The sequence below is a fragment of the Gorilla gorilla genome, chromosome 3 (assembly GCF_029281585.2).
Source record: "Gorilla gorilla gorilla isolate KB3781 chromosome 3, NHGRI_mGorGor1-v2.1_pri, whole genome shotgun sequence".
Lineage (NCBI taxonomy): Eukaryota > Metazoa > Chordata > Mammalia > Primates > Hominidae > Gorilla > Gorilla gorilla.
The window spans coordinates 74,339,353-74,362,386 of record NC_073227.2 but is presented as its reverse complement, the minus strand read 5'-3'; the positions used below and the strand labels follow the sequence as shown (position 1 = coordinate 74,362,386).

Below are 23,034 nucleotides of genomic sequence, written 5' to 3'. Positions count from 1 at the left end.
ATTAAAATTGCCCTGGTTCTTTTTAAGCTGAAGAGATTTATACATGTTAGGTTTGAGTTCAAAACAGCTAGATAAGGAATCTTATATCTTAAAGTGAAAGGTATTAATTTGTTTAAAAAAATCATACTATTCATAAATTTATATGTATTAGGTAAGGAACCACTGAGAACTCCAGAAAAAGTTGCTTAGGAAACTGGAAACAATTAGGCAAAATGTAAATTTCAAAATGGACATAGTCAAGCTGAAGTACAAGGAAGCAGTTAGAAATACTGGGTGTGTACATTTGTGTGTCAGCAAGTGAAAGATAGGAAGAAGGCAGCAGAAAAAAACAATTATAGAAAGGAAATGAAGAGTTCATTTATACATAAAAGAAAGGGTGGCAAAACTGAAGGAAAAAAGCAACAGAGGCTATTTCGGGTAAGGACAAGACCTGGAAAGTAATATTGCCTCTAAGACATACCTTCGTATCCTAAGTGGTTTTCAAATGGGTGGATATCTGGATCAAGCCAGGTAGGGATTTAAGATCTGAACCTTTGAGGCTCCACCCAACCTGCCATCAAGGCTGCCCAGTGGCCAGCCCTCACCCTTTCATCTCCGGCTTTGGCCTCCTGCCATGGTGACAGTGTGCACTTTCCCCTAGGACACCAGGGAAGCACCACTGGAGAGAGGCCTTCTGCAATGCACAGAGAGGAGGGCATTCAAAACTGGGAATGTACAACTTTCTAACTTTGAGTTCTAGGAGTCCAGAGAGATTACATAAATACTGACAGTGTCCCATTCTCAAGCCATAAATTCATCATGTTTGCATGACTAAGTAGAAAACAGTTAATATATAACCCTTAAAAAATTAACAGCAAACAATTTACAGAATTTTTATTGTAAACAGAAGCTCATTACTAGTTATTACAAACTGAATCAACTGAAACTCAAGTTAGCAATGTGAAACACATTTACAGGCTTATTTTTGTATACCATAATTGGTAATTTTTGCCCCCTCAATACTTTTAAGAAGACTGTTAAAATTTTCAGCATTTCAATGATCTCTTATTTGTCAGGTTTAGCACCATGACATTCTCATTCCCTTAAAAAAACACTCATTCAAATCTAGGTAGAACTTCCACCTTTCATCATCAAAATTATCACACAAAATTTATTTTGTTTTTTTTCACAATGCAAAAAGAAGACAAATAAGTATATTTTAAAATATTATCAGCAGTCCCTGTTTTGTGTTGTTTTACATTTTTCTGTCTGCCCATTATTAAGAAATCTTGCATTGATTTCATTTGCCCCCCTTGTCATTGCAACCCGCCTCTAGAATACTGTGGTAATTGAAACTAGCATGTACCTGCGCCCCCTCCCGGGGTCCTATCTTTGTCACCCACCTCCCCCACGGCTACTGCTTGTCATATCTGTGCTCAGTGCAGGGATGAGCATACAGCAGGAAGAGGCAAAGTGAGCATTTCATTTACAGAAAAATACTATCTGGTGGAGACAATGAGTTGCTGAAGATTTACTGTGGATAAAAATAAGCCGGCCAGGTGTGGTGGCTCACATCTGTAATCCCAGCACTTTGGGAGGCCAAGGCAGGCAGATCACGAGGTCAAGAGATTGAGACCATCCTGGCCAACATGGTGAAACCCCGTCTCTACTAAAAATACAAAAATTAGCCGGGAATTGTGGCACATGCCTGTAGTCCCAGGTACTCGGGAGGCTGAGGCAGGAGAATCGCTTGAACCTGGGAGGCAGAGGTTGCAGTGAGCCAAGAGCCGAGATTGTGTCACTGCACTCCAGCCTGGCGACAGAGCAAGACTCTGTCTCAAAAAAATAAATTAATTAATTAAAAATTTTAAAAGCCATAAGTAAAATGGAGAGTTTGCCCCGTTCTGCTTTCTAATAGATTTTCCAAGCTTACGTTTCAGGGAAAAAGCCAGGACTACCTGTAAAGTATCATAAAATGCTATGGCTGTTAACCTTCAGTTGTATAAAAACATCAAAATAGCCTCTCATCTCAAAAGCACTTCATGGAGATGTATCAAAAACACAAGTATTTCCCAAAAAAGAGTAAAAATAGATTATTTCCTGAACTACATTTAATAAATAATATTTTGTAATATAGTGTTTTCAGGTTTTTATAAAAATATTTACTTAAATGAACTTTTAAAATAAATCTAAATAGAGCAGACAAGTAATGAATATGCAATTTATGGACCATCTGAATAAAAATTTCGGCATTTTTTTCTGAATATAATTCAGACATTAAGTGATATTGAATATATTCAAATGAGTTCAAATATCACTGCAATAACACTCAAGTGGTTATAAATCTCATTCTTTTCATTTAAAAACAGCGCTCAGTGTTAGGTAGTAAGTCAATCCAATTTCAGTATAATTTAATGACTTCATAATCTCTAAGGTATTTTATTTTTCTACCAGAGAGAAATGTGACAATATTGAATACAAATTGTTTTTTGTATTGGTTTTCTTATATGCACAATTCAAAGTAACCCTGACAGAATGCTGTTACACTTGAATGCAGGGTTGGGCCCATGCCACAACTCTACTGCCTATTTTACAGCAAACTCCTTTGCGGGCCCTGTCCCTGATTCTGTGTGAGTCTTAATAATACCAGAGAGTTCTTTTCCAATCAAATATATTAAAAATCAACTGGCTTGAGGGTTATAAATAATTACAATGGGATAGTAATATTAGGAGCAGAGATAAATTATTATCCTTACCTAAAAATTATGTGTATTATTTCCTGCATTAGCACTCTTTAGTCCAGTGCTTCTGGACTTATTTTCGAGGCATGGTGTACTTACTAGGCCATGCCTGGCCCAAAGAACTTGTTTGGGTCTATGGCCTCCCCACTTTCCACTGTGTTGCCCCGAGTGCTGAGGGTATAAATATCTTGGCAACTCTGTTATGTATTGTTACTCCAGTGTGCCAAGGTCCATTGTTGGGAAACTGAGGTAACTCAGAAGTAGGTAAATTTGACCTCTCCATCGTATAATATTTTGGAATTGGCCCAACATAGCTTACAATTGGACAGTGATTGGTCCTTTCTGGGTCTGACATGAGATTTATTTTCTTTTTAACTAGAGTAAGCATATCTGTTTTGTTTGATTCTCATCTTCTTAGGTAAGTTTAAATTAACCTTTGTTCATCTTTCTAGAGTTTTAAATAATTAAAAAGTCAGTGCAGAGAGTGAAAACAACATGGCATTTGGAATCAAGTACATCCAGGTTTGAATCATGCCTGAATTCCAATCCCAACTCTGCTACTTACTATGTGATGTTGAGCAAGTTTCTTAACTTCTCTGATCTTCAGTTTCTTAATGGGTAAAACTTGGATAATACCACCTACTTGCAGGGTTGTGGTGAGAATTGGGGATATAAACATGCAATGCCTAGGACAATGCCTAGGATGTAGAAGATGCTCAATAAAGATAGTTATCATTATTATTTAGAAGTTAAAGCTGAGATGGTGTTTTAATTTCTACCACATTGTGAACAATTGATAGTTATCATTATTTCAAATAAACATTCTTTTACAAAATATTTTCTTCCCAGTGCAAAACTAAGGAACCATTGTTTCTATCTCACATATGTAAAGTTCTTTAATGACTTCACTTGCATGTGAGAATATGGCTCAGGCTTAATGCACTAGAAATCTGCATCTTTCCTTTTAGAAGCTAAAAGGCAGAGCATGAAACGCTGATGACGTACCTTTTTAAATAGCTTAAGTGGGTCTATCCCCATTAGAGTTACCAAAGTTTACTTACAGTGAGTCTAAACAGCTGCTTCAGCCCTTTAACCTTTAGAAAAGGGATAGTGGAATTTTAAAAACACGTCTTTAAACATGAATTTTGATTTTATTTGCTTCTCATAATTATTTTAGGGAACAGTAAATATGAAGATTAGTATAAATTAATAAAATGTATTAGAATTTAGGCTCTCTGAGAATATTTTAACTATGTAGACCATAAAACAGATACAGCAGTACTCTGCCATTAAAATAATTATGAGTTATCACAAACTCTGTAAAAACAATGATTTGCATGCATAAAAAAGTCAAGTCAAGATATAAACATGTTGGTGACCTCTGGGGTTCTTTTAATGAGTGTTTCCACAGGGGTTGTCTGAGATTTGGCAGCCCATGTTCTGGCTGGTTACTTGCACCTTGAAGAGCGTCCCATCAGCACACATGCAGAGCTTGTAGCGTACCCAGTCACCACTACCCAACTGGTCTCCACTGGAGGAACTGGGTAGGCGGGTGGTGCTGACCATCACAGATCCATTTAGGATGATACTGTTTTCCTATTAGGAGAATAGTAATATGATTTATTTACCTCCATGAGTGGGTACAGAACAAAGTCAGTAAACAAAACTTCCTGAAATATCAATGAGAAAAGCAAGCAGTAAGAAAGAGTAAAGTCACAAACAAAACAACAACAGCAACAATAAAAAACAAAATGTCAGGATTCAACGAGTGACTTCTTCACTTCATATATCCATAACATATGTAAATAAATCTGCAACATAATTTCTCTATTGTTAGTTAAAATTACATCAGAATTCCTAAGTGCATAATAAAATTGATGTTGATAAAGTTTCAGATCATTTTCATTTGTAAGTCCTAAGAGAACTATAACAAAGGTACTGATTGTTAAGTTTGTGATCATGAGTACAAAAAGACTTTTCCTGGCCAAGCGTGGTGGCTCATGCCTGTAATCCCAGCACTTTGGGAGGCCGAGGTGGGCAGATCACAAGTTCAGGAGATCGGGACCATCCTGGCCAACACGGTGAAACCTCGTCTCTACTAAAAATACAAAAACTTAGCGGGACATGGTGGTGGGCACCTGTAGTCCCAGCTACTTGGGAGGCTGAGGAAGGAGAATGGCATGAACCCGGGAGGCGGAGCTTGCAGTGAGCAGAGATCACACCACTGTACTCCAGCCTGGGTGACTGAGCGAGACACTGTCTCAAAAAAAAAAAAAAAAAGACTTTTCCTCCTAGAGGGAATTAATTTTAATTTCCAATGTTTTTGCAACACTGCAAATGAAGATTCAAACCATATAATTTGAAGACCAGGCACTCTAGTCTGGAGGTTCTTCACGCCCACTGTTCCAGAAACATTTTCTTATTGTAGTTCCTTAAAATCCTTCTTTTTAGGGACTCTTAGGACTCTCTTGCTTTCTCCCTTTCCTCCTTTCTTCTTTTCATTCACTCAACAAATAATTACTGAGTGCCTGCTGTATGCCAGACACTATTCTAGGTGCTGGGGAATACAGCAGTAAGTAAAACAGGCAAAGCCCAAGTTCTTATTGAGTTGATGTTTTAATGGGGTAGGGGGAGACAATAAAAAAAAAGAACAGTAAAACACATAAGACATCAGGTGGGATAAATGCTATGAGGAGAAATAAAGCAGGATAAGTAGAGAGTGAGCAGATGGGGACTGAGTTTTACACAGGGTGCTCAGGAAGGACCACCTGTGGTTTGATAAGGTCACATTCCAACAGAAACTAGAGGAAGTGAGGGAGGAAGCTGTCTAGGAAACTGGGGAAGGGTACTCCAAGCAGAGGTAACAGTGTCTGCAAAGGCCCCGAGGTGAAGATGTGCCTGGATTCCAGGGACAGCTATGAGGCCAGTGTGGAAGAAGCACAGAGGGTGAAGGGAACAACCAGTAGGAGATGAGTCAAAGAAATAACTGAGGATCAGACGTGTAGGCAGGGAATAGACTTTAGATTTTATTCCAAATTATATGGGAAGCATTTGGAGGATTCTGAATACAGAAATGACTTGATCTTTTTAAAATGGCCACTCTGGCTGTTGGGTAGAAAACAGACTATGGGAGTGAATACTTGGAAGTAAGAAGATCAGCCAGGAGGCTGTTCCAACCATCCAGGCAGGGAATGATGGCAGTTTACACCAGGGTGGTGATGGCCGAGGTGGTGAGAAACAGCAAGACTCTGTATCTTCTGAAGGTAGAGCCAGAAGGCTTTGCTATGGACTGATGGGTGTCATTTAATGGTACAGGAATACTGAAAGAAATGCATGCTTGTGGGGATGGAGAATCTAACTTTTCAGTTGTTAAATCTGAGATGCCTATCAGATATCAAAATGGATAATGTTAAGTACGCAGCTAGATATGTGACTCTTAGTTCAGAGGAGAGGTTTTAAAGCACAATTCCAAATTTGGGAGGCATCGGCTTACAGAGGGTATTTAAAGCAAAGAGAGAAAATTGGTTATAAATAATGGAGATGGTTAACTGATTATGCAGTGGTAGTATATGGAATAGACAGTAATTCTTAAGTGACTAGTTTTCCAATTTATTCCAATGCTGCCATCTTGTGGTCATTTAATTTTACTTCCTTTAAATTGTTTTTTGTTGTTGGTTATTTATTTATTTATTTTTTTTGAGACGGAGTTTTGCTCTGTCTCCCAGGCTGGAGTGCAGTGGCGCGATCTAGGTTCACTGCAATCTCTGCCTCCTGGTTTCAAGCGATTCTCCTGCCTCAGCCTCCCGGGTAGCTGGGATTACAGGCACCCGCCACCACGCCCAGGTAATTTTTGTATTTTTAGTAGAGACGGGGTTTCGCCATGTTGGCCAGGCTGGTCTCGAATTCCTGACCTCGGGATTCACCCGCCTTGGCTTCCTAAAGTGCTGAGATTACAGGCGTAAGTCATCGTGCCCGGCCTAAATTGCTTCTTAAACAGCTTTTTCAAAAAAGCAGTTTAATTGATAAAATTATTTCTAATGATTGGCTTATACACTTTAGAACTAACCACTGATATTAACGAAGTTATAAAGCTAATTATCTTTTCAATACTAGGTTATTTTCCTTTAACAGTAGAGAAACTGATATGTGTATATGTATATTTCAAACTATTTAAATATTTGTCATATTAACTACAAGGTAGAATGTGACAAGAAGTGGCAGGTAGAAAAAAATAAAAGATCTGGTAAGTTGCTAATGGTCTCTAAACAAATCTCTTGCTTCTGTGACTTTCTACTGCTGAGAACAGCAGTTGTACTGTGGCTATTCTTCAACAGTGTTCTTAGAAGAATGGCTTCTTACACCACAATATACATACAAATTAACTCAGTAGGCAACTGAGTTTCTGGCAAGAATTACATTTTATGTCCATCTTTATTATTTAGAGATGGGATTATGTGTTCTGGGGGAAAAACTGCTTATAAAAGTAAAACAACTACTTTTAAAAAGTATTTTTCCCAAGAACTATGAAATTGAAATTTTTTTTAATAAGGAAGAATGATAAGTCCCTACGTTTAAGTTCACTTTTGTCATGTAATACTTGGTAAGACAAATTTAATTCGCTTTAATTAAATAGCATATTGCAGGTACCCAAAGGCATTTTGAATAAGTATACTTTGACCAGAATTGTGAGACATTAAAAAGTTTTTGGACTTATGGCACATGAAATACCATACCTGTTAAAGTTCAGATTTAATCTGTTAAGCACAAAGAAAATTCACTTTCAACAGCCACGATAAAGACAAAAACCTCTTTCCTTTACAATTAATAATAGATTAAAAATACATTTTTAATAAAAATATCTAAATAAAATAATTTTATAAATTTGCTAATTGTTTTTTTTCACATCACTGGATATGAAACTCAGGGAGGGATGTGAAAAATCTTTAATTAAAAACAACAACTTCAAGGCATGAATATTTACTTTGATCTTTCAGAATTCTCTTTTAGGTTTTTTTTTTTTTGCCTTCTAAAACAATACAAGTGATCATTATACAAAAAAAAAAAAAAGAGAGAAAGAAACAGAAAATACAGGCTAGTAGAAATAAAAATAAAACAAATAATCTGTTATCTTGCTATCCACAGCTAAACATTGTTGACATTCTGGCACACCCTGCTAGGTTTTTATAAACATACATATGTTCTGAAAAATAAAAATAATGAATTTCACAAATTGTTTTGTAACTTTCTTTTACTTCACAACCCACTTTGAACATCTTTCCATGTCAAAAAATAGACAATTATATCATTTTCAATAATTGTATACTATTCCACATATGGATTTATGTACCCAAGAACCTAATACTTCTCTTAAGCTCTTAAAAGAATACTCACCGCCTTTAACTCCATATTACCACCCATGTGAAATTCAATGGTTTTGCCCATAATGAATACTCCTTCATTTCCACGCACAATAGCACGCCCATCAACTTTTATATTTAAATCACTGGTAGCATTGCTGGTAATCTGAAAATTTAAAAAACAAGTACTAAAAAAAAGAGTTTCTAAATTAATGTGAGAATTGTTATCAGAGATAGAGAAATAGAAGTTTCAGTCATGAGATATGAAAGTCAAATGTTTCTATTAATGTTTTAGAGATGTGGAAATTGAGATAAAGGTGACTTGATAATGATCACACAAGCTAGTTAATGACAAATCTAGAATTAATCCTTTCCGGTGTTCTAGAATATATTCTTTTATACTACTTTAAAACAGTATAACTCTCCTCCCACTTTATAACTCTAGAGAATAACTCTCTCCCCTTAGTAAAACAAAGCCAATAAATCATACCCTTTCAGTAGATGCCTTTTGAACATTCAAACTTTTCACTCCACTTGGCAAATGAAACTCATGAGTTTCATAGTCTGTGCTGAATAAGATATTTTGAGTCCTCGGGTCAAAAAACTGCATGCCGATGTCACTTGTAATAGAAGTTTTGTTGCTTTCTACACTGAGCTTTGTTGTCCCTTGCTGAAAAACAATCTTCAAAAAAAACAGTTTATTGTGAATATATTTTCAAAGAAGACTGCAAACAAAATTCCTGAACAATATATTTTAAAAGTTACAAAAATTACAGAAATTTAAAAACCCCAATAATAGACTAACTTCAAATACTTTTAACTCTGTCTGTCTGTTCTCCCTCCATCCACTTGGAAGAAGAGTTCTTTAGAATGAAGGTTTATACATTTATTTGCTCATTAGCTCTGCAAAAATGCATGAGTCATGGAGGAACATGGCCCAAGGCCTAAGATAGGCAGGGGTGGTGGTAAGAATACCTCCTTGAGGTTTTATTCAGTTGAAAACTATGTTTTCAACTCTTGGCATGGGATGCCACTGACTAGATTGGCATATTCTCTTCAAGAGCCCCCAAAACTACAGAGTATTCTCACCTGGGAAAGTGCTTTCTTAATGGCTTCCTCATATGGAGGAGAAAAGAGTAACCTATGTATTCTCATACTAATTACATCTGTCATAGAAAATGCTACCATTGAACAAAATCTCAAATATTAAGAAATCATCTAATTTTAACAGATTATAAAAGCAATAGTATTATTAAATATTAATATTTATGGATGTTTTAAACTGTATTCACTATATTCATACATTTATATATATATTATAAATATACTAATTTTTCTAAGGGAAAATATCTCTTTCCAATAATCAGCTAGGTTTTTGCAAAGTATTTTTCTCTAATGCCCCTCTCCTGTTCGCATTTCTTTCAGTTAATGTGGCAACTTACAGGCTGGTTGTTGCCAGTGATGATCAAATTTTCATTTCGCCTTCCTCCTACTGTGCTTTTATAAAGAGGATGGATCACTCCCATGTCAGATACTTGCTTAAATCTAAGCAGGCCACTTTCATGAAACTCCATACTATCACAGCCATTTGGTCCAATGCGAATCACGGCCCAAATAACAAGTGTTATCTGAAAAAGAACACAAGTCCACTGTTGGTAGGCCGCACACATTTAATGTAATTGGAAAACAAATAGAAAATATTATCACCAAAATGTTAAAGACCTCCTAAAATGTTTTATCAGTGAGGTAAATATGTCAATTAATTTTCCACTTATAAACAAAACGAATTTTATTTTTATTAAGGTATTACATGCAAATAGCTAAAAGTCAAAATGTGCTAAAGGTCTATAATTTAAAAAGAATAGTTTCTTATTTTTTCTACCCTCTCCACATCTCATTCCCAGGAACAATCACTTTCAACAAATTTAGCTATTTCATCTAGAATTTATCTCCTTATTTCTAAATATATGTATTTCTTCTAAACATATATTTCTAAAATATCTAACAAATATTTCTTCTAAATATGTTATTTCTTCATTTATCATAATTTAGGTTTTATTATTAATTTTCTATTTTAGATGAGAAATTTAGCTCATTTATATCTCTTTTCTTTTCCAGCTCCAATCTCAAGTTTTAATTAAATCCAAGGTCATTATTTTCAGTATTACAACCATATAAATATTGTTCATTACCAAACCAAATATGTCCTGTAATGGCAGTTTCTTTCCTGTACCTTGTCTCTCAGAGTTTAATACTTCATTTTCCTTAGTTTCTTTAAAAATCTAATTAATCTCAAATCCTCCAATATTTCTGTAAAATCTCTCAATACAATTTTCTGTAGGTCTGAGCCTCTCAGATAATATATTAGTTCTATTTTTCTCTCTCGGGAAATCTTTCTGGAACCTCTATCTTTCTGGTTTGGTCTGTGTGGGCTGGACTGGTCTGTATGGGCCCCCTGCACAGCTGTAATCATAAACTTTCCCTTACTTTCATGCTGAACTTCCTTTTGTCTTTCTCTTCTGATAGACACCCAGTTTCCTGTATCCTCATCTTTCTTTTGGTAGAGCACATCCTCCAGTGGCTTCTAAGCAATGTATGAGAAGTAAAATTTTTTGGAAAGTGTGCATGGCAAAAATATGTCTTTATAATGCTTCATATTTGATTGCTGGACTGGCTAAGTATACAATTCTAGATGGAAAATTATTTTCTTTCTGAATTTTGAAAGCCATTGCTTTATTGCCTTCCAGGTCCCAATGCTGCTTTTGGGAGGTCCTATTCCATTCTGATTTTGTATTCTTTATACATAACCTGCTTTTTTGCCCCCTCTGGAAGATATCAGGATCTTTTATTACTGGTTTTCTTAAATTTCATAATAATGGCCTTGTTGTGTCTTCTTATGCATTACGCTGGACCCAGTATGGTAGTTTTCAATCTGTTCTAGGAAATTTTCTTGATTTATGTATTTGATCATTTTCCCCCCAGTGTTTTCTGTGCTCTTTCTGAAACTCCTATTAACAGCATGTTAGAGCTCCTGAGTTGATTAATTTTGTTGAAATTTCTGGAAGAGTTTTTTTATCTTCTAATATCTTCTGTCTATCTATCTATCTACCTACCTATCTACCTACCTATCCAACTACCCACCCACCCATCTCTCTCTGTGTGTGTGTGCGCGTGCGCGCGCATCTATGAGTTCTTAATTGTTCCTTTTAATTTTTTTTTTTTTTGGTAGAGACAGGGTCTCACTTTATCAGGCATGAGCCACTGTGCCTGGCTTGCGCCTTTTAAATGGCATGTTATTCTTGTTTCATTGATGCAGTATATTCTTATTTCTCTGAAAATACTGAATTTAGGGGTTTTTTTTTTTTTTGGTAGTTTTTGTGGCATTTTCTCTATTCCATGAGTTTCTATTTTTTCCATGGTTTAGGAGTTTTCATCTCTATCATTTTTCAATTCTTGGCACTTTCCTCAAAAGTCTATTGATCCCTGGCTCAGTATTCATACTTAGTGATGAATTCATAGAAAATTATTTGAGGGGTAGGGCTTGTGACTGACAGGTGTCACAAGAGGGAAATTACATGGCTTTTTCACCGGGACTTGCCAAATGACAGTATCTTCAGATCTTTTTTCTATATGCATCAGGAATCCCAGAGAAGGCTCTTCTGTCTCTTGCCTGGCTGCCAGGGAGCTGGAGGTGGAGAATGAGGAAAAGAGAGCGTGGGAAAGGGAGTCTCAGGACCCAGACTTTCCTGTTTCAGTATGGAAACCCAACCCCTACCCTCCAGTATCCTCAGGCAGATAGAATCCTCTCTGGTCCAGTGTGTCCAGAGACACACTAGTTTTGTATGACATTAGGAGGGGTAGCTGTCTAACTGCTGGCTGGAAGGGAGAGGAGGCCTAGGGATCTCACTGCTTCTTATACAGATTTTCAAATGACTTCTCTGTTTTCAGTTCTTGCCTCACTTCTGCTTTTCAAGGTACTGGAACTTCTAATTCCCAAGGCTTTTTAGGGTTCTACAAGGTACCTCCACCAACATCCCCTCCCCAACAAGCAGATTCTCCTCTCTGATAAGTTATCTGCCATTGTTCCTCCTACTTTGTGTCTTCATTTATTATGATTTAGGATTTCAGTTGCTTCCCACTTTCTTCAAAGATATTTCTGTTTCGTGACATTGTTACTTTGGAACGAGCTTTTTAGAGAAGAAGATAAAAATGTCTTTATGCTGCCATCTTGACCAGAAGTCTCCGATAAAATACATTTATAAAATAAAATCCACTCAGATTTGTGCTCCTAGTAAAAATTTATACATCTAATATGAAATATATAGGAAGAGGTCTTTCTGATTTGAGTGAAGAATTAGACAGAAGTGCTTTGGACATACATAAATACAAAAAGACTGCCTTGCATGCATTAGAAGTAGAAAATAACACAAAAAGAATCACTTCAAAACTGCTGCAGCCTATGTTCATGATCAGTCTTAAGTATACCAATAATCATTCCTTCTGAAAATATCTGTACATGCACATGCCAGAGTTTCAAATTTAACCCCAGATAGTCACAACTTCAGATTAAAAGGATTTCTTCATTAAAAAAGCAAATATCTTTGGAAAAGGCATCCTATCAGGTCCTCGGTACTTTAGTGTGAATCAGCCTACCAGATTCTTGCATCCTTTGACAACGGGGACTTAGGACTATAAAATATAACCTTTTACTGCCATCAAAGGGTTTAAAATTTTAAAATCCAGCTGAGGAGGCAACATTAAATGTACGAAAAGTTAAATGAAAACAGAAAGGATTATATTTTTAAGGAGATGTGAAAGCAATAAAATCATCTTGGCAAAGTTCTCTTCTATTGAGTTGATCCTATCCTTATTAAAAGTCTCATGCTCTACCTATTGAGCTAGGTGGGAGCCTCATAATTCTATCCTTGCTAAAAATTAAGTCCATTAAAGGGATAAACCCATGCACATTTTTTTGTAAATGAAATTAATATATGAAAATATTAGCACACTAGTTTTTTTAATAAAGTATTCATTAAAATTCAGTAAGAGACAAGACATGTATAGAAAAGGAGAAAATAAAGTCTATGATTTCACTATAAAGCAGATAAAAAATTCCCCATGGCAATTAAAATGAGTATTCTTACAATATACTCACTATTAAATTGATGACAGCCAGGATAAACAAGAGGATAATCACACAGATGGCTAAATTGCCCTTTCTTCCTCTCAACCCTGTTTTGTGGAGACGATCTTCATCAATCGGAATGTATCCAGCTTTAAAGTTACTGTTGTGCTCTTTATTGACATTCCTTCTCTCAACAGCCTTCTCACGCATGGACTTCTTTACAGGACCATTGGAACTTTGCTAAAAATGAAATACAACATAATGGAACAGCTATACCCTCTCGTTTTGGTGCATTTATCTATTAGGTGCAAATTCATACCTATAGCAAGCTGAATTGGTTACTGACACATTTTCCATGAATAAACTGCAAGTCACATTGAGTTGCAGTTCCAAATAAGGGCATAACTGTGCTTAGAAGGAAAGTACAGAAGAAATTTCAAGGTCACTATCTGATATTTTTCCTCTCTGCTTTCCACAGTCCCGCTGTCAAAGTATACAGCTTGTTTCTGAGCAGAGTTGTCATACGTATCCTATAGTGAGTAACTGCTTTTATTAATAATTCATTAATTTTTTTACGTATACAACTGGCCCTCCATATCCGTGGGATCCATATCCATGGATTTAACCACTGTGGATCAAAAATATTTGAGGCCAGGCGCGGTGGCTCACGCCTGTAATCCCAGCACTTTGGGAGGCTGAGGCGGGTGGATCACGAGGTCAGGAGTTCAAGACCAGCCTGGCCAAGATGGTGAAACCCTGTCTCTACTAAAAAGACAAAAAAATTAGCTGGGCATGGTGGCACGCACCTGTAATCCCAGCTACTCCGGAGGCTGAGGCAGAGAATTGCTTAAACCTGGAGGGGCAGAGGTTGCAGTGAGCCAAGATCACTCCACTGCACTCCAGCCTGGGTGACAGAGCGAGACTCCGTCTCAAAAAAAAAAAAAAAAAAGTGAATGGTTGCATTCGTACAGAACATGTACGACTTTTTCCTTGTCATTCCCTGAACAATACAGTATAACAACTGTTTACATAGTGTTTACATTGTGTTCAGTGTTGTAAGTAATCTGCAGATGAATTTAAAGTATACAGGAGGATGTGCAGAGGTTACATGCAAAAACTGCACCACTTTATATAAGGGACTTGAGCATCAATGGGTTTGGCTATCCTTTGGGGGTCCTGAGACCAATCCCCCACAGATATTGAGGGACAACGGTATATATTTTCATTTATATGAAAATAAGACTGGAAAGGCTGACACAGTTTGTTACTTATAATTTCACTGACTAGAGCTCACATTACCCTAGATCAGTAGTTTTCAAATGCAGGGTGGGGAGTCCTGGGAGGGTTCCACAAACCCTTTGGGGGGCTGTATTTTTGAAATAACACTGAGATACTGTTTGCTGTTTTTACTCTCCTAGGCCCATGAATGTAAAGGCTACATGACCAACGTGATGGCATCATCACTCAACAGAATGTATGCTTGTATAGCCCTGTACTTTAAAAATTTCTCCATTTTAACTTCTCCTATAGTAAATATCAATGAATATAACCGACATAAACCAAAGCTCTTTGGAATCCTCCATTTTTTAAGAGTGTAAAGAGAACCTGAGACCAAAATGATTTGAGAACCTCTGACCTAGACTATGGTTGAATGACATTTTGGGTAATAATCTTGAATATCAAGAGCACAAAAGAAATGGGCAGAAATGGATACTGTCCTACTTATTTCTTAAAGCTCTGAGAAAATTCAGTTGTTGAATACGCATGTATTAAGCACTTTATGCTTAAACACTAATTCCATAGATAGGAATACAAAAGAACTATAGGAAAGGGTCCTTATCCTCTATGTATTAACAGATATGATTTGTGTACATGTTAACATAAAATATTTAACAATGCAATAAAGCACTCTGTATGTTCAGGTGCCAAAATCAATAGTCTAGGCAATACACACTGCAGAGTTCAAAGGGAGGAGAGACAGGATGACCTGGAGTTGTTAGGGAAATGGGGAGAAGTAGATGGGTCAGATATGGCAAGGCAGGGAAGAGGAAGTTGGAAAAGTAGGGCCAGGTTGTGAAGGTTCTTGGACAGCAGGGTACAAATTCTAGTCTTTATGTTCTATTTAATTGGGAGTCACTGGAGGTTTTTGAGCACAAATTCAGAGTGTTAAAGGTGTGGGCATTTGTAGGAGAGAGAAGAAAGAGGAGTACCAGTAAGTAGGCTGCTGGGGATGTTGTAGTAATGGAGGATTGAGGTAAGAGGACCTAAACTAAAGTGGGATGAAAAAGGAGAGATTAAGAACATACTTTAAGAGAAGACTTAACAGAATTTGTAGTCAGGTTCCAAAAAAGAACCTCAGGCTTCTGACAGCCCTAACAGATGGGCAACTTAAAAGTGTTAGCCAAAGTTTGAATATAGGTCCACATAAAAGAGAGAAAGGACAAAATTCATCCCTCCTGAGACGTAGTCTTTACTCTTCTCTGCCAAACCATGCACATTACTGTCTTCATCTTGATGCATTTAACATTTATTGAATAGTTACTATAAGCCAGGTGCTCCAAGCTACCAGGATGAACATAGTGTCCACCCTCAAGGAGCTTAATTACAGGCCAGTCAGGTAGACAGACAAGGTGACTAACAGTTCATACAGCATGACAAGTGCTGTAGTGGAGCAATGCATACAATACGTAAAGGGTACAGAAGAGGAATGCATCTCCACCTAGCAGGCAAGGGCATCAGGGAAAGTTTCTAAGAAAAGCTGAAGGTTGAGTTAACTCTTGAAGGATGGACAGGAGTTAACCAGGCAAAAGAGCTGAGAAGGTCATTCTAGGCAGAGGAAGAAGCATGGAGACTTTGAGAGGCAACCATCTCTGGGAGAACTAATTTTGGTCACTTTATGTGGATGGTGAGAAGGATAGGTGTAGGGATGAAGCAAGAAATACAATGAGAGATGTGCTCAGGGGCCAGTAAGCAACATAAATACCATGACAAGAACAATGGACTTTATCCTGAAGGCAAAGGGGAACTACTGAAGAGTTAAAATAGGTTTCCTATACAATCAGATTTGCATTGTAGTAAAATCACTCCAAAAAGAGATGAACTGGAACTGAAGAGCCTAGAGGTGAAGATATCAACAGCAGGTTTCTCTAAGAGTCCCAATGAGGTACTGACTGAGGTTTGACTTTGAAGCTGAAGTCTGGGGAAAGGTGTTAAGAGGTAGAACTGTCAGGATCTCGTGATTGTTTGGATATGAGTGTGGCACAAAGCGGTCGAAGATGATTCCCAAATAGGACTGGCTATATAATTTGTGGGGCCCAGGGGGAAAAGAAAATGTGGGGCTCACTGTTTAAATCTCAAGCCCAGGACAGCAGAACATTAAACCAAGTGCAGGTCCTTCTCAGCTCCCTTAAACTGGCCTTGGTCCTAAGTTTCTGGCTAGGTTAAACAAGTGAATGGATCGTTGTAGCCTTTTTAATAGTAAGTACGACAGAGTCCAGTTTTGAACATTTCTGAGTTTGAGATGCCTATGGAAAATTCAGTTAAGTTCAGGGCTGGAGATGTAATGCGTAAATTTGAAGCGGAGACTGACTAACGGATCAGACTGCCCCACTTATGTGTAAAGCAAAAATAGAACCAGATGGAAAAAGAATCATCTGAAACAGAAGCTGATAACTTAGGCGGGAAATGAGGAAAGCCAAGGCACAATTTAAATCCCAACTCCAAGAAGTTTTGTCTCCTTTCAGTTTCACTCATTCCTCTACGTTTTATTTTACTGATACAAATCTGCAGCCTGCCTATTGTCTTTAGCTGATTTTTTCTGCATGTATTTGGCTGTATGACTTTAAGCTCCTTGAAGAGAGATTTTATCTTCAGAATGAGCCCTCCAGTGACATATATCTAATAGGTCTCTAAAAAGTTAATTATCTAAGAAAATCGTTCCAAAGGTCAAAACTTGACTCATTTTTTTCAACAATGTTTTAGAATGAGACTTTTTAAAGAGAAACTACTATAATTGTTCAAAGGAAAAGTAAGTTAGGTAAGGGGGAAAGTTACTGAAAATTATTTGTATTATAATAAATCACCCTAGCGATTACGTGTATGTATATATTAACACACACACATATGCATGTACATGTATGCATACGTATAACTAGATTTTGGGGGGATGAGGAGCCTTTTAAACCATTCTAAGTTACAAGTTTACAATGCAGGTCAGGAAATCTTGGATAAATCATTTTTAAAAGTGAACAGGAGATAGTTTTAGACTGGTGACTAAATCTTCAAAAACCAAAGCGGGAGGGGAAATCTGGGATATCTGCATATTGGAGATGGCAGAAACAAAAAAAAAAAAGATGGCAAGCCGACACAGGGGCAACAGCTGACCCGTTTCTTGTAAGAGGAGCCTTCTCGCTGGGGCTGCGGTTATTTTTATCCAAATCTCTGCTGGCGCCTGAACGGGGTACGTCCCTGGCACGTCCCAGCGCAGGCTTCCAGGCTGGCTCGACCGCCTCCCAGGCTCTCAGGAAGGAGACCCCCTCCTCACCCCCTCCGAGGATCAGCCAGGCCGGGCCGAGGCCAAGGCCACCCCTGGCTCCTGGTCCCCAGCTTGTGCCAGCATCCTCGGCAGGGCACAGCTCCTCCCGCCCCGCCCCGCCCCGATCGGCCCCGCCGAACCCAGACCCTGCGGCCCGCACCCCCCGCACCCCCGGCCAGCGCTCCCGCGGGCCCAGCCGGCAGGACGCGGCCTCCCCCGCTCCTCCAGCCCACGGCCGCGGCGGTACTCACAGACCTGTTCTGCAGCCGCCGCCGCCGCCGCCGCCGCTGCCGCCATCTTCCCGCTCCCGCCGCCGCCTAGCTCGCCGCCCGACTGTGCCCGCCCCTCCGCGACCGCACCCTGCGCGCCTGCGCTTGCGCCCTGGCGGGGACTGGGGGCACCCGCTGCTCACACCCTCCCCTCCCCAGCCCGCATCCCTGACGACCCGCATCCCAGCCCTGCGGGCTCAGGCTCTGCGGCGGCCCTTGCACATAGGACCGTGGCCTGGGGCGCGTTGTATTGCACAGGGGCCAGAAGGTGCCTATGGGGATTCCGCTCCACCCCGGGCCGCCTGCAGATTCCTCAGAAAGGGCACCCTCAAAAACCAAGGACGCTTCTCCCCTTCCCCTTTGTTCCCCATCGCTGAAAGATCGGTGCCATCCGGAGCTGTGAGGCTCTCTTTGTTTCTCGGACCAAGGTCTCCTTGGCTAGGGTGGGAGGGGCCGATATCGAGACCACAAGTGGACGCGGACCGGCGTGGTGACTGCGTGGGCAGAAGTGAACAAGTGGTCACTTAGGTGGCTGGAGTCTTGAAGACTGAGAGTCAAGGAGGACGTTGAATCCTTCGGGCTGCTTGACTTCGGAGGCCTATGAAGTCTGATGTTTTTATCCTGCGATACTGGGGATGGATTTTTCATTTAGTGTTGGAGATAGTGTTACCATGTATATCCTCGGGAACCTAATTGAATGGACATTTACTGAACACCGGGAAGCCACTCAAATGTACGAGTTACTTGAGTAGACATTCATTGTTCCCTGTTGTAGATATAATCCAATAATTATTTTAGCTGAAAAAAAATGCAGTGAAGTCAGTAGCAACTGTTCCTCATGTAGCTGAATCACTTCTAATAAGCACCTTTGGGCCCTAGTACTGTCTAATTCAGTGGGAGTCAGTACCTAGCTGGTCATCAGTCTCTCTGCATTTCTTTTTTCCTAAATGCTGGAACCACTTGACTCATATCTCTAGACTCACTCCTCTCTAAGTCTGTGGGACAAACATGCATTTTAGGCAGGAAAATTCTAAGTTAAAGCCCAATGATGCAGGAGTCAGCAGTAAGGCTCTGTGTTAATATTCTGCCTGTGGTCTCATTGATCAATTTGCACAACTGGGCTTTTAACTGATTCTGAGTTCCTATCTTCTAGTCCTTAATTCCTAAGCTTTGCGTTTTTCTCTCTGCTGGGAAAGTTCTTCTTCCCTGGCACGCACACTCTTATTCATCCTTAAAGAATCTATTCAAACGTCATATTTTCTCTAAAGGCTTCAGAGGCTCCCACAGATCTGTTCCTTAACTCTGTGCCTAGCCTTTTCTAGCACTTCAGATTGCATTGTATTTTTATCTTGTCTACCTGCTGATTTCATTCAAAAGATGGTGTGTTCTATCTGGAAGGTAGGTGTCTTACTCATAGTTTAATCTCCAATGTCTAGCACAGTAATAAACTTAATAGATATCTTAGAAATCTGCCCAGTATCCCAATTTCTAAGCCCTGACTTGATTTTGCCAACCTCCCTCCCACTTAGGTGGTGAGATACGTGGTAGCCAATTTTCCTGAAACCAAATGCCCCTTTGGCTATTTGAATATCACCTCCTCTTGGATTCTTTCCTCATCGCTGATGTCCATCTCTGACAGGACATCCCACTATTCTTAATGCCAATTTCTATTCTCTTTTAAAGAGATCCAATTCACTCACATGACCACATTTTAACGTGGGTTATTTTCAAATGTACTATTGTCAGCTTTTTTTCCCCTGAAATAATGACATTTAAAGTCAACTCTGTGCCTGGCAATGCCTCTTTTACAAATGAAGAAATCAAGGCTTGTAGAGGTTAAATGGCTGACCATCTTTTCGACTCCTAAAGAGCCAGTATTGAATCTAGGTCCATCTGACTAGTCTTTGCTCTTTCTACCATACATCACAGCCTTTAATTTTGCTCTTTCTTTTGACTGTTGCATGATATTAGCATTTGGAAGCACAAAACACAGGTCCGCAGGGCTGGAGTATGAGTCAGATTATGAAGACACTTATACCTTTGTTCACTTTGCAGTGGTTTGAATAGTGCCCTGCAAAAAGGCATATCCAAGTCCTAACCTCCAGTATCTGTGAACGTGGTGTTACTTTGAAACAGAGTCTTTGCAGATTGTTATAGAATGAATGTTTGTGTCTCCCCTGAATATTTCACATGTGGAAATCTTAGCCCCCAGCGTGATGATATTAGGAGGTAGGGCCTTTAGAAGCTGACTTAGTCCATTTTGTGCTTCTATAACAGACCATCTGAGAGTGAAGAATTTATAAAGCACAAAAAATTATTTTCTCACAGTTCTGGAGGCTGAGAAGTCCAAGCAGGTTCAGTTGTCTGATGAGGGTCTGGTCTCTGTTTCCAGGATGTTACCTTGAACACCCTGTCATCCTGAGGGGAGGAATGCCAAGCCCCTATGACCTGAACAGCTCTCAAAAGGCAACACCACCCAATGCTATTGCATTGGAGATTAAATTTCCGAACATGAATTTTTGGGGACACATTCACATCATAGAAGGAAGTGATAGGTGATTAGCTATCACTGTTCATGATTAGTTCTCATGAATAGGATTAGTGCCTTTATAAAATAGATCCAAGAGAATTGGTTTGTTCCTTCCACCATGTGAGGACACAGTGACATCTATGAATCAGGAAACAGGCCTTCACCAGACACTAAATCTCTAAGCATGTTGATCTTGGACGTCCCAACCTCCAAAACTGTAAGAAATAAAGCTCTGTTGTTTATAAGCCACCTAGTCCATATTCTGTTACAGCAGCCCAAATGAACTAAGACAGATGTTTTTAAGGATCTTGAGATCACTCTGAATTTAGGATGAGCCCTTATCCTTATAAGAGGACAGGATGGCAACATACACTAAGATGATATGAACATAGAAGCAGAGATTGGAGTGATCACTCTACTAGGCAAGGAATACCAATAATTGCCAACCACTACCAGAAGCTAAGAAAGAGGGATGGAGCAGATATACGCTTAGAGCCTCCAGAAGGCTCTGATTTCTTACTTCTAACCTCCGGAACTGTAAGACAACAAATTTCTGTTGTTTAAAGCCACCAAGTTTGTGTGTTATAAATACACACTTCAAGTTCAACACATGAAAAATTTGAACTCGAAACCTTTCTTCCCAATCTGGTCCTCCTGTGTTCCCTTAGTGAATGATATCACCATCTAGTCAGACACCTCAAAGTAGTTCTATACTATTTCTGGAATGATCTTTCTAAAATACAAATCTGATCATGTCACTCCTCACCCTCAAGCTTACCATACTCCAATACCTTTCATGATAAAATGTAAGCTCCTTATATTTGGTCCTTCACCAAATTTTGGCCCTTCACCAAAAGGTTAGAAACTTTTGGTCCTTCTGCCCCTTTTTAGCCTTGTTTCCTGCCTGTCCCACACACACCTCCAACGTGACTACAGAGGAGTCAGGGAATCAGAGACAAAGTAATCTATCCCTTTATCCCTGTGCAATATTTGCAGCCCCCATCTGCTTGCCCGAACTCATCAAGTTCTTAATGGCTCTGTTCCTTTGCATATGTGGCTCTTTCTCCTTTTAATCTAGCTGTTCTCTACTTGTCCACTAAAACTCAGATCAAGGGATATCTTTTCTGAAAAGCCTTTCTTAAACCTTCTCCCAATCATACATTTCTGATTTGTGTGGACCTCTCTGTGATCCCCAAGCATGCTGCTATTGTCACATCACACTATACTGAAATTTATTTATTTGTCCATCTGTTTTAGTTATCTGTGAATTCATGCCTCTCCAGATTCTTCCCATTTTTCAGAACCAACCTCAGTCCTACCTCCTCCTGACAATCACAGCCAGTCCTTATTGCTCTTTCCTTTTAACTATTATTGCACTAATTTGCTGTAACACCCATTTGATACTTAGTGCAGTATCTTGTTACTTTACTTTTCATGCATATACAGTTTGCTTCTGATTAGACTGAGTTCCTTACAAAGCAGAGGTAATGTGTTATTATTTTCCATGTTGCTCTAAGTCCTGAACACATTAAGAACCAAGTATATAATACATACTTAATAGCTCTGATGAATATTAAATTAATTTTTTCTATTGGGTAAAAAATATTACTAGCATCTAAGTATCTCTGACATCGGTATCTAATGCTCACCATACCATACCCCAGAGAAGGCCACTAGACTAACCCTCATCTCTGTGTCTTCTAAGTGCTCTTTCAAGGGTCCAGTTCTGCCCCTTCCACACTTAACCTCTGTGACCTCCAATGTGATATAAAAGAGACCCAATCATACAGTTTTTCTATTTACAGCCCTTTGCTGCCTCCCCACTGCCTATGAAATAAAGATCAATTCCTTTAGCCTGATATATAAGACCCATCATAGTTGAAACCAGGACTATCTTTGCAGTCTTGTCTCTGATTCCCTGACTACTCTGTAGTCACATTGGACTACTATTTGTCATTTTCTGCCCCTCCATTCAATTTCATGCCTCTTTGCTATGATTCTTCCTGTTTCAAGTTGCTCTTCTCTTCCTGGTGAACGTCTCTCCATCCTTCCAAAACAGGCTCTAAATATCACCTTTCTATGACCTTCCCTGATCCTTTTTCAGAAGATGGGAAAGGAGGCAAAGGAGGAGTCGTTGTTTCCGCAGAACGTTTATCTACTCTAACTGATAACATTGAAGTATGGTTGCTTTTCTCTTTCTTGAATAGATTATGAGATTCTAGGGAAGAGAGACTGAGCTTAATTCTGCCCATGCTTAAGGCAGATGGTTGTGTCACACTAGAAATCCAGTAAATGTTTATTAAAAGTGCTGAAAAGGATCTATTTCAACATCACTCATCCTAGGGACTATCTCGTGCTATCCCATATCCCTCTCCTGATGTGCTTAAGGACATCTTGCAAGGTAGACCATATCCACTGTGTCTCTGCAATAGCTTGATATGTCCTGAGCTTACTCCTCCTCTGGGGATTTTCACAGAACCATGACCTTGCCATTGCATT

At 39.0% G+C, this 23,034-nt stretch overlaps 1 protein-coding gene across 1 annotated transcript; it reads right to left on the bottom strand.

Moving 5' to 3' along the window:
* Positions 1-858: 858 nt before the first annotated feature.
* SGCB (sarcoglycan beta) lies at positions 859-18,108 on the bottom strand. The gene is made up of 6 exons (XM_031010360.3): positions 17,992-18,108; positions 13,233-13,442; positions 9,520-9,705; positions 8,568-8,759; positions 8,112-8,243; positions 859-4,316 (listed from the first exon to the last, which is right to left on the bottom strand). Exons 1-6 carry the CDS (start codon positions 18,031-18,033, stop codon positions 4,113-4,115), a joined length of 966 nt encoding a protein of 321 aa, XP_030866220.1. The 5' UTR covers positions 18,034-18,108; the 3' UTR covers positions 859-4,112.
* Positions 18,109-23,034: the final 4,926 nt, after the last annotated feature.